The sequence below is a fragment of the Rhodofomes roseus genome, assembly GCF_022264815.1.
Source record: "Rhodofomes roseus strain CIRM-BRFM 1785 chromosome Unknown C8Q71scaffold_13, whole genome shotgun sequence".
In the NCBI taxonomy this organism is placed as follows: domain Eukaryota; kingdom Fungi; phylum Basidiomycota; class Agaricomycetes; order Polyporales; family Fomitopsidaceae; genus Rhodofomes; species Rhodofomes roseus.
Genome location: NW_025952969.1, coordinates 583,216 through 596,862, shown reverse-complemented (window position 1 = coordinate 596,862; position 13,647 = coordinate 583,216). Strand labels below are relative to the sequence as shown.

Below are 13,647 nucleotides of genomic sequence, written 5' to 3'. Positions count from 1 at the left end.
GTCTACGGTGGCCGTGGCGGTGTGACATCCGGAACGGTCACCAGGCTTCTTGCCGTTTTAGGGATGCCGTCGATCGTGAGCCCGTCACGGTCAAGCCTGGATGACATCATCTGGCATTCGACGTCATTGGGCACTCACCAGAGCTTCCTGATATGGCAAACCACCTTCCATATTTGCACTGGGCTCGCTCAGTTCTCTTTCCGTGGCGCGTCTCGGCATTGTCTTCGAGATGTCTTCTGTGTGAGTTCAGTGCCTGTCAAACGGTCGTGTGCGCATATATAAGACAGACCTGCGATGGCCGACCGACCGACCGCTTTCTCTCCCCATCCCCCATCTCCTGCCTCCCGTTGCCCCTCGCCCATCTTCCGTCTTCCATCTCACACTCATCTTGATGGACTGTAAGTCGAAACACGCGCGCAGTGCTCATGGACGTGTAAGCGTTGACGAGGTATTATTGACAGTGCTGATCGGGAAGTATCCCCTGCGTTGGGCGAACTCGGACGCTTCCAGTCAACGCTGCGACAGGCTGCAACGCGACGTAATGTGTATGCTTCACGCTGGGTTCGGGGAGGCCTCGTGCAGAGCTGAGCTGTGAGTAAGTAGCGCCAGTTACACGTACTGAATGATGCTCGTTCGCTTACCTGCTTTGCTACCATTCGCCTCCAGCACAAACACGCCATGATTTACGTGAGAAGTGGTACGAGTCCCTGTCATTTCATCGCTTTGCTGAGAAACCTTCGTTAACGTAGGACGCGAAGAGCAGAAGAAGCGTCGAAACTGCCACGCACGTCGGGAAGAGCCCTAAATGAGGACATATCCTGCACGTGACAAAGGGCGGGGTGAATTTATGGGCGCTAGGGGCTCGCGATCTGCCTTGATCGCGCCAGGACTCCGCCGCCCCAAATTCAAAGTCAAAATGCTGCGTCTCTTGACTCGTCCCATCCGTCCCGCCGCCCTCGCCCCCACCCCCATTGTCCGCAGAACAATGGCCTCCACTCTCGAATTTGTGCGCTATTTCATGTATTTTCTGCTATAGATATGTTTAGGCTGACGCTGTGTGTTCTACAGAACAGGGCGCTGTACGCCCCGCTTGCCGAAGTCGACCCGGAGGTGAAGAACATCATCGACAAGGAGGCATGGAGGCAGTTTTCGGGTTTGGAGCTCATTGCCTCGGAGGTGCGTTAGTTTGTGTTGCTTCGGTGACGACGGAGCTGACATGCACCTCAGAACCTGACGAGCCAAGCCGTCATGGAGGCAAACGGCTCCATCCTGACGAACAAGTACTCGGAGGGTCTCCCGGGGGCACGGTACTACGGTGGTAACGAGTGGATCGACGAACTCGAGGTGCTCTGTAGGAAGCGCGCACTCGAGGCGTTCCACCTCGACCCCGCCAAGTGGGGTGTCAACGTCCAGCCGTACTCAGGCAGTGTATGTGCTCCGTTTGTTAACCGTTTGAACATCTCACTGACCCGAATTGTAGACCGCAAAGTGAGCACTGTCTGCGCTGCTATCCCATGGTACTACTGACGTGTCGCCTCCAGCTTCGCCGCCCTAACTGCACTCCTCCAGCCGCAGGATAGGTTGATGGGTCTCGGGCTTCCGGATGGCGGTCACCTGACGCACGGCTATTACGTGCGTACCCGCTCCCACCTACGCCCTCCTCGGTTCCGCGATGTCACCCCGCTGACGTTCTGCCATGCAGACCGCAAAGAAGAAGATGACGGCGTCGTCCATTTACTTCCAGTCGTTCCCGTACGGGCTCGACTCAACGACGCAGCTCATCGACTACAAGCAGCTCGCGTCGCAGGCGAAGATCTTCAAGCCGCAGCTCGTCATCTGCGGTGCTTCTGCTTACCCGCGGGACTGGGACTACGCGGCGCTCCGTGCCGTCGCAGACGAGCACGGCGCCTTCCTGATGGCGGACATCGCGCACACGAGCGGTCTCGTTGCGGCCGGGGAGCTCGCGGACCCGTTTCAGTACTGTGACGTTGTCACGACCACGACGTAAGTCTCTTGTTCCGCCTGTTCCGAATACGGATCGCCGACGTGTTCCCGGGATAGGCACAAGACCCTCCGTGGCCCCCGTGCGGGTCTGATCTTCTTCCGGAAGGACTCCGAGAAGGCGAAGGATCTCGAGAAGCGCGTGAACGATGCCGTGTTCCCTGCCTGCCAGGGTGGCCCGCACAACAACGTCAGTATGTTACTTGTCTTAGACCGTCTGATTGCTGACGAGTATGGATATACAGACCATCGCTGGTATCGCCACCGCTCTTAAGCAGGCCTGCTCGCCTACCTGGAAGGCTTACGCGAAGCAAGTCATTGCGAACGCGAAGACGCTTGGTGACGAGCTTGTGGGCAACGGCTACAAGCTCCAGACGAAGGGCACGGACAACCACCTCGTCCTCTGGGACCTGCGCCCGCTTGGTCTCACTGGGAGCAAGCTGGAGAAGCTGTGTGACCTCGTTGGGATCACCATCAACAGTATGTTTCTCGACGAGACCCGTCAAAGTTTCGGTACTGATTGCCATTGATAGAGAACGCCGTCTCAGGTGACGCATCTGCGCAGACACCAGGCGGTATCCGGCTGGGCACGTCGGCGCTCACGTCGCGCGACATGGTCGAGGGCGACATGAAGGTCGTCGCGGGATTCCTGAACCGGGCGGTCCAGCTCGCGCTTGTGCTTCAGAAGGAGGCGGGCAGCAAGCTTCTGAAGGACTTTGTTCGCGTCGCGGTGACTGAGGAGGAGGGCAAGGAGGGCGCGAAAGGCGTGAAGGCGCTCCGCAGAGATGTCCGCGAGTTCGCGAGGCGGTGGCCGCTGCCCGGTGTGGACGTAAGCACCATCCAGCGGCCGCAGGGCATCGAGGAGGATGATTGAACGTGCTTTGGGGCATTGCTCGGTGATTGGCGCATGCGTGGCATGAGGTGCGGATTGTTCTCAGGTATACGCAAAAGGGCGGGACGTTCAACAGGGTCCGGCCTACGCTGGCGATTCAACTTTGCCTGGCTGTAGATGTATTGTAGAAGTAGCCTTCCACAGGTGTATTCTTAGCGTGCTATCGATTTTAGTTGTAATTGCCGCTTTCGCAGCTCATCTGTATCGACGACGCGCTACCTGTACAGTAAGCGTCTCAGTTACTTCAGTCCTTGCTTTCTTCGCTACGAGGAGTACAGTAAGCATCCTGGTGAGTGATCTTCCTAGGTATGCTGCTTGGTACTGACCTGATTGCATTATCAGGTGTCGATTTCTACTCACCCCCTGTGGTCAGAAAGCAGTGGATGACTTGAACCCAGAATGTGAAACATCAAGAATCGACGGCGAGTGTTCTACATACCAATATGACTGATCCTTGACCGACCCATGTTTCTATCCTCATACATATGCGATGGTTCCACGAGCAGAGATGGATCTGAGCAGGATCAAGGAGCCTGCCATCCAGTTCTCTCCACGTGCGACGTGCCGTATGGGCTCTCGCAACAAGACATCTAGCGGACCACCCTGGGATCACGAATGTGCTGACGAGTCACTGCCAGGTCACTGCTGCGCGCAGTGCCAACATCGTGCCCTCTTTGATTCAACGTCACAGCATCGAGATGTGCTGAGACGCCTCTCGCGCGGCCGCAAGTGGGGGGCGCCCGGACCGTTTCAATTAGTTGTCGTACATGCGTCGCCGCATCGCGATGGGCCTACATCATTACATGGACGGCCTTGCCGGTAATTCGGCTGATACATGACGAAAGAGGTGGAGAGGGGCGACATGTAGCAGCGCCTTGAGAGCTAGTGACAGTCTGACAGACTTGATAGGCCCGATATGCCTCGGGTATCGTTCTTGGCCTCAGGAGACGCCCGTCATGCGTTGGTCCTGTTCGGTGCCTTCGGTGAGCCTGTCCAAAGCTCCACGCCATCAAACATCATGATCACAGTAGCGCAAAGGCGGGACCTGTTCCGGGATCGTATGTTTCACATCCTCGCCGCCCGTGGCGGTATATAGCTGCGCCCTCGCCCGTGCGTTTCTGCATTTCGTTTCCCTTCTCTTCTTTCACTGAGCCTAGTGCCCAGTCTGGTTTTTCTTTGTTGCAGGTCTTCATTCGCTTTCTTCTTTCAGGCTACTTTCTTTACGCCTTTGGGCATCCACTGATCCTACGTCGCATCGCTGTTCCCCACTGTTCTTGACGAACTTCATCATGTCTCCCTTCACGTCCCCGTTCGCTTTCCTCCTCGTCGCGATCCTGGCGATCCAGTCCTCGGTCTTGGCTGCGCCCATCAATGAGCGCGCACCTTTCGTGCGCCCTAATGGTATGTCTCTCGAGCACGCTCTTCGATGCAAATCGCTAACCTCTTGCCCAGCTGTAGCTGCCACTTCTTCCGTGACCGCCTTCGTCCCGCGCGCGACTGGATCCCACCAGGCACCTTGGCACCGCCGCCAGGCATCTGACGGAAGCATGAGCGATCCCCTCAGCGGCGCGGACCCCTCCTCTGGATCATCCGGTGACGCCAGCAGCACCGCCTCGAGCGCTGGCCCCACCGACGCCTGTGGCATGGGCTCGTCAAGCGGCACTGGCACTGCATCCGGCACGGATAGCGCCTCGACACCGACGTCTACGGGCGATGCCTCGAGCTCAAGCGGTGGAGACGGCGCTACCCCTCCAGACGGTTCTTCGACGGATGGCGCTGCTCCTTCCGGCGGTCCCTCGGGTGGCTCTTCGGACGGGGCTACCCCCACAGGTACCGACGGCGCGACCCCCACCTCTGGCTCGGGCTCCGGGGAACCGACTGTGACGACCACTGTCTTTGTCACTGTTACTGCGCCTGCCGCTGGTAGCACTGACGGTGCTACTGGTACCGATTCCGGCGCGCCGGGCAGTGCACCCACCGACATGCCTTCTGGTAGTGATGGTGCCGGCGCAGCCCCCACTGGCTCGCCCGACGGCTCTGGCGGTGCGGGTGCGACCCCCACCGACTCTGCGACGCCTGCCGGTAGCACTGACGGCGCCTCCGGTACTGATTCTAGTGCGCCGGGCAGTGTGCCCACCCCTTCGGGCACGGATGGCTCGTCTGGCACAGACGGCTCTTCTGCCGGCTCTACGCCGGCTGACGGTGCGAGTGCGACTCCCACTGACCCCTCAAGCACCGCTGGTGCTGGTGGTGACCCCTCGGCGAGTGGAACAGACTCTTCCTCGCCGAGCGCGACAGGCTCGTCGGATGGCTCCGTGCCCACGGGTGGTGCCGGTGTGACACCCACTGGCTCCTCCGACCCTACCGGTGCCAGTGGTGGTGCATCTGCGAGTGGCAGTGACCCTTCCTCCGCGACTGCAACTGGCGACGTGTCCGCAACGCCCACGGACCCTGCGGGCGCGACCGGTGGCGCCTCCTCCAGCGCGAGCGCAACTGACTCCTCTGCGTCTGCTGCTGCGACCGGTGACGCTTCTGGCTCCGCTACGCCCACCGACTCTTCGAGCGCCGCCGGTTCGACGGATGCTTCAAGTTCTTCGGCTGGGTCCACCGATGCAGGCGCTTCTGCGACTCCCACAGACTCTGCCTCATCCTCGTCCGTGACCGGAAACCCCTCTGCCACCGACTCTGCTGCTTCGTCCGGCGCCACCGACTCGAGCGCTGCTACCCCCACCGACGCTGCGTCGTCCGCTGCCACAAGTGATGCCGGGGCATCTGCCACCGGCTCTGCTGCATCGTCCGCTGCAACGTCGGACGCGTCTTCGTCTGCCTCTGCAACCGATTCATCTGCGTCCACGCCTACCGACTCTGCGTCGTCTAGCGGCTCCGCATCCTCCGCCGCTGCGACTGGTACCGACGCCAGTGGCTCCTCCGCGTCCACCGACGCCGGTGCGTCGCCCACAGAAGTACCAACCGGTGCGCCGACGATGCCTATGCCCATGAAGATGCGCCGCGTGCCCCTGCGCCGCATGTACGAGGAGGCCTACTGAACTCCTGAAGCTCCCAAACATGATGACGAACACTCCCGGAATACGACACGACAGCGATGCCCATTTCATTCCAGTTTTAAGTTATTCATATCATGATTGACGACACAGACTCGACCGACCTGGGTGTCGCCGCTGGTGCACGCGTGCTGGATGGACTGAATATATAGCTGTCGTAGCCGTTGCACAATGTATTGGGCCATATAGGTCCTTCCCCGACTCTGTTTGCTGAAGTATGAGATGATTCGCTCTAACAAGACATGACTGCGGCGGTGTGCGAGTGTTTGTCGTGTCTTCTTCCGTTTGGGTGCACAAATCCGGCAGATGCCGTCCGCGTAGGCGTGGGCGTCTGTGGATGATGATGATGATGTGGTTCTCACCTTCGGGCGGGAGTGATCACTCCGACTCTCTCACTCTCGACGTCGACCTGGCGACGACCTTGCGACCCGTTGCGATGGATTCTGCGAGACCTATGTCACCTCCGCACTAGATTATGGCGACTTTGAGACTCTGACATACGTGAATCTACTCATATTCTCTCATTTGCGAGCAATCTTGTCGCATACAAATCGGGCATACCGGCAGTCGTACTTCAAGTTGAGCGCACCGGTCCCTCCGACAGCAACTCTATGGGACCAGAATAGCAGCGTAGTGAGGACATCGCGTGCTCCAAGCGTGCTCAGGCTAAACCACCCGCCGTAGCCCGCCGTCTGTCCACAATTACCGAGGTTGGTGCGTCGAGTCGCACCCCCCGAAACTGGCGGATGCTGTACACTGCCGGTACAGATCTGCAGAAGCGTCAACGACGCGCACGGGCCGCCCCTGGGCCGCGCCGGGGTCGAGGGCGCACTCCGTTGCCATGCCCGACAGAGGGAAAGCGGTCTCCCCGTGCTGCGGACGCCCATCGTGGAACCGGTCAACAGAACAAGTCATGACGAAAGGGGTGACCGATCTCGGAGATGTGACGATAGAGTTGGCGGCTACTCAAACATGAGCTCACGGGGACTCTCCGCTAACAAGATGGATACGCTAGGGAACGCTTCTTCTTCACCAAGCGGACGAAGCGACTCCAGCTCGCTCCACACCCATCATGCTCAGAAGTTGCGAACCTTTGCAAACGTGGACGACGACAGTCCCTCCCAACCGGCCGTTGTTCCATCACTCCTTGTTCGCTGTACGTATATAATGTACTCTTTCTCGTTGATTTTCTGCATCCCCCCTCTTTCTCTAAGCCCACCCACCCCGAGCCCGGTGCTCCGTTCGACTTGCTGACCTTTCGCTGAGTCGCCTCGGACGTATACTTTCCTTAACCCAACTGTCTATACGCTCGTCAGCACCCCTCCTGTCGCTCAACATCCCCCGTGTATCCCAGTGAACGCATCCTCGACTCTACCAAGATGTCCCGCTTCACATCCGCACTCACGGCTTTCGCCGTCGTAGCTATGGCCGGTCCCTCCGTCTGGGCGATGCCTGTGGTGGCGCCTGCGGGTATGTCATTACGCTCGTGGTATAATTTATACAGGCTAACATGTCATCTGCAGCGCCCACTAGCTCTATCCTCGTTGCAGCACGCAGCGGTGGCGTCCTCGCCGCGGCGCCCACAAGCTCCATCTTGGCTGCACGCCAGATCGACGTCCCTGACCTCGGCCTGCCTGGCGAGTCCGCCGTCGACAGTGTCCTCGGCGCCGTCGAGACCGCTGTGTCGTCTATCACCGGTCTCAAGCGTCGCCAGCTCCCCGATCTCGGCCTCCCTGGCGAGAGCCTTGTCAACGGTGCCCTCGGTGCCGTCGAGACTGAGGTCGCCGGCGTGACGGGCCTGCTCAAGAGGCACGGCGGCAAGGACAAGAAGAAGGACGGTCAGGCGGCCGCGAACGGCCAGAACTCGACCGCGACCTGCAGCGGCGCGGCGGGTGCGGCGGGCGCGGCCAACAGCACCGCATCTGGAGCGGAGGGCGCTGCGAACAGCACCGCGTCTGGCCTCGACGGCTCGACTGGCAGCGCGAACGGTGCCGGTCTCGACGGCTCTAACGGTGCCGCTGGCGCGAACGGTGTCGACGCAGGCAACGGCTGCGACGGTGCTGCCGCTGCGAACTCCACCACTGGTACCGGCTCTGCCGCGGGCGACGCTGGTGCTAAGGGCAGCGGGAAGGCTGGCAAGGGCAAGGGTGCGGCCAACGGCGACGGCAATGCCGGTGCTGCGAACGGCAACGGTAACGCTGGTGCTGCCAACGGTAACGGCAACGCTGGTGCGGGCAACGGCAACGGCAACGCTGGTGCTGCGCAGACCGTCACTGTGACCGTCACCGCCGCCGGCGCATGCGCGACCGACGCTGGTGCTTCCGCCGCCGGTGCTGCTTCCTCTGCTGCCGCCGCCGGTACTGGCGCTGCGTCGGCTGGCGCTGCCTCTGCTACTGGGGACGCCGCCTCTGGCGCCGCCTCGGCTGCGTCTGGTGCCGCGACTGATGCGTCTGCCGCCTCGAGCGCTGCCTCCGGCAACCTTGCGTCCGCGACCGACTCTGCTGCCTCTGCCGACCCTACCAGCCAGGGGTCGACGGGCTCGACCAGCTCCGGCGACTCGGGCCTCGTCGCGAACTGCGAGAACTGCTGAGCGCGTCGCGCCCCTCCCGCAAAATGTACTCGCACTTATACCCCGTGGCGACGTGTGGTCGTCGAACTTTGGTACGACGCGTAGTTACGGTGGCCGCTTCGAAGGGCCGCCTGATGGACTGAATCTATAGCTGTCCTACGTAGTTTGTCGTTCCGACTACATCCGCTACTTGACACTACGCATTTGGGCCTGAGGCTCGTTGTATTTTAGCACTTCGCAATTTGCATGCTTTCCTTGCAGACATCATGTTTCTGAGTCGTATGTGCGTGACCAGTAAAGGTCTGCAACGTGAGAGTTGGTGAGGTCTTCTTTTCGATTGTGTTGGGAAGAGCAAGCCCTCTCGCAGGTGATCGTGAAGGGTCTTGTGGTGAGACTGGCTTCTGCGGTCCCATATGCATGCTCGACCTTGATATAAGTATATACACACCGTCTACCGCTGCAGGATATGTTGAAGTCGTTGCCACTCCTCGACTGAACGCAATCCAGTTTCTGGGTCGGAATCAGAGAATTTTCACAGCTGCCTAGTCACAAGTACTTCCAAGGTGCGCGGTTCCCATGGTCAGTCGCGTGGCTACCATGCGCTTTGAAGCTCGCCCTTGTGACTTGCCAGCCGCCCTCAGCAGCGAGGCATCGCGCACGCAGCAACGCGAGGATGTTTGTCATAATTGTAGGTCCAGGCTTGGCGTACAGGATTCCTTCCCGGACCATTATGCTGGCAGCCGCGTGGCTGACGACCAAGTTGAACAATTACGCGGCTCTTATAAGGCTCCGGGTTTCAAGGGTTTCGAACTTCCTCCTCGCCCGGTCTCCCTTGTGAACTCTTACGACCCCTACTATCGTTCCTTCCAGTGACAGTACTGGTATACCTTTCACGACATGCTGGGCATGTATGATCCATTACGCCTGGCCATGGTGGCGCCGCTCCTCCAGTTACTTGCGTCTGTGGCACCGGCGTCTGCAGCGGTCGTCCCAAGGTCCTCAGGCTGTACGATGCCGGTCGCGATGGCTTGGTTCGCAAATTGGGAAGATGCGGACAACCCAGCGTTCGGCCTTGCGAACATGAACTGGACGCAATACACGAGGGTGTCATACTCATTTCTGTGAGTTGCTTATCGGAAGCAAGCGCGGTCCTTGTTGCTAAGCGCTGACCGTGCCGCGATACAGTGAACCGACCACAGATCAAACTATACCCGTTGACGGGTATGATGACCAGCTGAAGCAGTTTGTGCAAGAGGCTCACGCAAACGTAAGTCTCGTCCATGAGGTCTTCCCGGATAGACTCGATGTCTCATGTCTGGCTCAGAATGTGAACACGTCAATTACTGTCGGCGGATGGACCGGGTCAAGATACTTCTCGTCAGCAGTAGCTACCGAGCAAAGTCGGTCCAACTTCGTCAATGCAGCCGTGCAGCTCGTCGACACTTACAATCTCGACGGCCTGGACTTCGAGTGCGCCTCTTTTCTCTCTCTACACCCTCTTTCGCATCCTGACCAGTGACGCAGTTGGGAATACCCGAGCCAGACTGGCATCGGCTGTAACGAGCAGTCTCCCAACGACGCCTCGAACTACCTCCTCTTCCTCCAAGAGCTCCGGAGTCGCCTGCCCTCCAAGACGCTTTCCGCCGCCGTCGGGCTCAAGCCCTTCCTCGACTCGTCCGGCTCGCCCATGACAGACGTCTCCGGGTTCTACTCCGTCCTCGACTACATCGAGCCGATGAACTACGACGTCTGGGGCAGCTTCTCGTCGTCTGTCGGCCCAAACTCGCCGCTCGCCGACGCGTGCGCGTCCTCCGCGCGCCAGGAGGGCTCCGCGACGAGCGCGGTGAAGGCGTGGTCCGCCGCGGGGTTCAAGGCGGATAAGATCGTGCTCGGCGTCGCGGGCTACGGGCATAGCTTCAGGGTGACGAAGGAGAACGCGTATGTGTCCTCGACGAACAAGACGCTGAGGATGTATGCGTCGTTCGATACGGAGGGCCAGCCGAACGGGGACAGCTGGGACACGGCCGCGCCAGGGACGACGGCGACGGACGAGTGTGGTAACCCGTCGAGCGCGGTTACGGGGATCTTCAACTATTGGGGAATGTACCAACAGGGCTTCCTCGATGCGTCCGGCATGCCTGCAGACGGGATTGACTACCTCTGGGACTCGTGCAGCTCTACGGTGAGTGTTCGTCCGTGGCAACCGTTTGGTAGACGCTCACGCACTTCACTTGTACGCGCAGCCATTTGTCTACAACTCCAATACGCAAGTCATGGTATCCTACGACGACGCCAACTCCTTCAGTAAGTTGCTTTTCTCAGGTCCTCTTGGGACAGGTCGTTAACGCTGAGGACAGCGGCCAAGGGCAAGTATATACTAAACTCAGGTCTGCGAGGATGGGCGATGTGGGAAGCCGCGAGCGACTACGACAACATGCTTGTGGACGCCATCAGGGCTGCGAGCATGCGCTGCACCTTTGCTTCCATGGTCACCGAGTCGTTGGTAACTTCGGTCGAAGATGTCACAACCCTATAAATCGCCTCTCTGGTTGGTATATGCGACGTCCACGTCGCCGTGCGTCCCTTTGCAACACCCTACATGCTGTGGTATTCTATGTAGCGATTAGTAACCATGACTTAAAGCAGTATACCCTGGGTCATCCTGTACAACATCTTTCTTTCACTAATGGAGGTCACCTCGGAGAATTGATTGCAGGCGAAGAACAACACGAGATTATTGAGAGTTCATTACGCTACATCACACCGGGACACAGAGATGTCTGACTTACAAACACTTGAAGAAATCAAGTTGTTGCCAGACTCGCCGACCAATATATTATACAGATTCAGAATCGCATTGACCACATCCTTGAAGTCCGGGATGCCTGTACGAACACCTGTGCGCTAAACAGCCGCAACAGCGACGGACGCTACACATCCTCGCACTCCTTGTGAAATGACTTCGTAAGCAATCGTTCATGGGTGAGATTGCGGGGGGACGCACTGTTGTTCTCTTCTGCTCTACTCGCCGTATGATTTGCATGTGAAGAGATAACTTGACTAAACCACGCTTGCGCCATGGTGCCAGCAGCAGCAGGATTGAGGACTTGATCGCCTCTGCGTCATCGTGTGCATGTACTTTGCTCCGTCTCCGTTCCGTGTACCGAATCTGCATCGCGACGTGGACAGCGGTCAACGCGCTAAAGTACGGCTGGACCATAACGTCGCGTAGATTGTGAAACTCCGACGCAACCCTCACCCTCTGCCGGGTCAGGGAGGGTCTCGGACGAAGACTGCTCCTTTGTACTTGATTTGGCAGGCAACTCGCTATCGAAGTATATTTCGATCGTGATGCGCTGGAGCTGGTAACTTCGGATTGTGGAGAGGATCCTGCGCAGATGGATTGCCAAAGTGATCCAGCCGTCCGACCACGCAACCGGTTCAAGTGCATGAATATGTGCCGTGCACGTCAAGCACCGTAAGGCAGTGCTGTGGGCAAGATTGGAAACAATCCGGGAATCGACTGTACAATAATTGAAGGTCAGTCGGTGATAAACGTTTAAACGCTGTAAATTAGAGACATATCTGACCGAGATACCCCGTCCATTGCTCATTGAACGACGACAGAAATGTACCAGTTGCTTTAAGGAGTCGATCGAGCTGCTTGAACACATGTCTCTTGCGCCGGTGCGCCATCACAGGCCATCACGGGCATGTTGCCAACGCCCCACATGGCGGAGGACACAAGCCAATCGATTATCGGTACAGAATCCATCGTGGGGTCCGTTTCGCGCTCGAGCGATTTGCTCACTTTGATCTCGAGTCGTCGAAGCGAGGTGGTGGCTTCGGTCCGGGGACGGATGTGTGCTGGACGACTGGATCCCCAGCCAAAGGGAGCTGTGCATATCAGGGTGACACCGTGCAAGCGAAGCTCTGCTACGTGGGGGCACGCGTAGACGATCCGCTGCAACTGCATGATGTTGCTTAGCCTGACATCAAACAAGCGCAGCGACACGATGTGCTTGAACTGCAAGAGACCGAGATAGAAACTTGGGTGCGTAGCTGGGCGGAGCGCTCCCTCTATGCTGAGCACTCGCAAAGTGGGCAGTGCGTCCATGAAGGGTATAGTATCCTCCTTGCGCTTCATGAAGTGTGTCACGATCAGGCCGTCCGTTGTCGCGAGCCGTTGCTTCACGCGGGGCGACGTGCGTACTTGCTGGACCAACAGGTTATAGCATCTGCGGGATTGGAGTCGGATGGCGGAGTACAGGTTATACATGGCGCGGGGATACCATGCACGACAAACCTGCGCCGTAGGAACCAACGTGGTTTGCACCATGCAGTCGATGATACTCTCGATGATTTCCAGAGGTATGCGGTCGGACAGGTTGGGTGGCAGGGATCCGTCAAGAGACCGCCGTGGCATCATGACTCTCCAAAGGCCATTGTAGGCATTGAGTCTTTCCAACCGGAGGTCGTTGTCCGCATTCTTCAGGTTGACCTGATCCTCGCCTACTCCTTCATTAACGTGCGATGTTGATTCAGTGGACATGAACGAAGTCGGAGGATGTGCCAGTGCCGTCGAGTGCATCTGCTGCGCCAGTATCAGGTCCCATCAGTAACGATTTCGTCGCCGTATGTGCCGTCGAGGGACGAACCTGTAGCAGGAGAAGTCGCTACCAGTATCACCTGTGATCAATCGGACTGCTGTGAGACACCAAGGCTACCAAGATGAAGCGAAACATACCCACTGCTACGCGATAGACGTATACCAAAGAGTGACACCGCTACTGCGAGGCGGTGGTCAGACTCGAAGGCCTACTAGGTTATAACCGCCCACTTCATGCGTGGAATGACTGGGCGAGATCGATCCGCAGAGGGCCTGAGAAGAGAACGGAATGTAGACGCCTTCTGCGGCCATCTATGCTCTAGATGAAGTATGATAGTCAGCAACTCGGAGAAACGGTGCCTCCTGCTCTCAACGACCATCAGGCGCAAGAGAAAAGGCTATGCGGGCGACGCGCGTGTTGTTGGAGGACCGCAAATGGCGGGAGACAAACTAGGTCGGCCTGCTCAGATATTGCGTTATGCGACTCGTCCTGGTGTTTTACACAACACATTCG

General features: G+C 58.5%; 6 protein-coding genes across 6 annotated transcripts; 3 read left to right on the top strand and 3 right to left on the bottom strand.

Moving 5' to 3' along the window:
- Nucleotides 1-916: 916 nt before the first annotated feature.
- On the top strand, nucleotides 917-2,875 carry C8Q71DRAFT_710398 (serine hydroxymethyltransferase-domain-containing protein; the record flags this gene model as incomplete). Its single annotated transcript, XM_047920739.1, has 8 exons — nucleotides 917-1,006; nucleotides 1,069-1,176; nucleotides 1,228-1,439; nucleotides 1,542-1,632; nucleotides 1,703-2,004; nucleotides 2,062-2,191; nucleotides 2,247-2,481; nucleotides 2,535-2,875. The coding sequence occupies 8 exons, from the start codon at nucleotides 917-919 to the stop codon at nucleotides 2,873-2,875; spliced, it is 1,509 nt and encodes a 502-aa protein (XP_047777742.1).
- A 1,056-nt stretch (nucleotides 2,876-3,931) lies between these two features.
- On the bottom strand, nucleotides 3,932-6,196 carry C8Q71DRAFT_765109 (uncharacterized protein). Its single transcript, XM_047924109.1, has 3 exons — nucleotides 4,346-6,196; nucleotides 4,058-4,294; nucleotides 3,932-4,003 (listed from the first exon to the last, which is right to left on the bottom strand). Exons 1-2 carry the CDS (start codon nucleotides 5,919-5,921, stop codon nucleotides 4,083-4,085), a joined length of 1,788 nt encoding a protein of 595 aa, XP_047777741.1. The 5' UTR covers nucleotides 5,922-6,196; the 3' UTR covers nucleotides 3,932-4,003; nucleotides 4,058-4,082.
- Nucleotides 6,197-6,970: 774 nt separating this feature from the next.
- On the top strand, nucleotides 6,971-8,786 carry C8Q71DRAFT_765105 (uncharacterized protein). The gene is made up of 3 exons (XM_047924108.1): nucleotides 6,971-7,111; nucleotides 7,170-7,425; nucleotides 7,479-8,786. Exons 2-3 carry the CDS (start codon nucleotides 7,335-7,337, stop codon nucleotides 8,543-8,545), a joined length of 1,158 nt encoding a protein of 385 aa, XP_047777740.1. The 5' UTR covers nucleotides 6,971-7,111; nucleotides 7,170-7,334; the 3' UTR covers nucleotides 8,546-8,786.
- A 749-nt stretch (nucleotides 8,787-9,535) lies between these two features.
- C8Q71DRAFT_710253 (glycoside hydrolase superfamily) lies at nucleotides 9,536-11,060 on the top strand (the record flags this gene model as incomplete). Its single annotated transcript, XM_047920728.1, has 6 exons — nucleotides 9,536-9,645; nucleotides 9,710-9,791; nucleotides 9,849-9,994; nucleotides 10,049-10,706; nucleotides 10,768-10,828; nucleotides 10,882-11,060. The coding sequence occupies 6 exons, from the start codon at nucleotides 9,536-9,538 to the stop codon at nucleotides 11,058-11,060; spliced, it is 1,236 nt and encodes a 411-aa protein (XP_047777739.1).
- Nucleotides 11,061-11,143: 83 nt separating this feature from the next.
- Nucleotides 11,144-12,071, bottom strand: C8Q71DRAFT_112766 (uncharacterized protein). The gene is made up of 2 exons (XM_047916336.1): nucleotides 11,529-12,071; nucleotides 11,144-11,472 (listed from the first exon to the last, which is right to left on the bottom strand). The coding sequence occupies exons 1-2, from the start codon at nucleotides 11,973-11,975 to the stop codon at nucleotides 11,455-11,457; spliced, it is 465 nt and encodes a 154-aa protein (XP_047777738.1). The 5' UTR covers nucleotides 11,976-12,071; the 3' UTR covers nucleotides 11,144-11,454.
- On the bottom strand, nucleotides 12,072-13,376 carry C8Q71DRAFT_112765 (uncharacterized protein). Its single transcript, XM_047916335.1, has 3 exons — nucleotides 13,276-13,376; nucleotides 13,183-13,213; nucleotides 12,072-13,118 (listed from the first exon to the last, which is right to left on the bottom strand). The coding sequence occupies exon 3, from the start codon at nucleotides 13,113-13,115 to the stop codon at nucleotides 12,168-12,170; it is 948 nt and encodes a 315-aa protein (XP_047777737.1). The 5' UTR covers nucleotides 13,116-13,118; nucleotides 13,183-13,213; nucleotides 13,276-13,376; the 3' UTR covers nucleotides 12,072-12,167.
- Nucleotides 13,377-13,647: the final 271 nt, after the last annotated feature.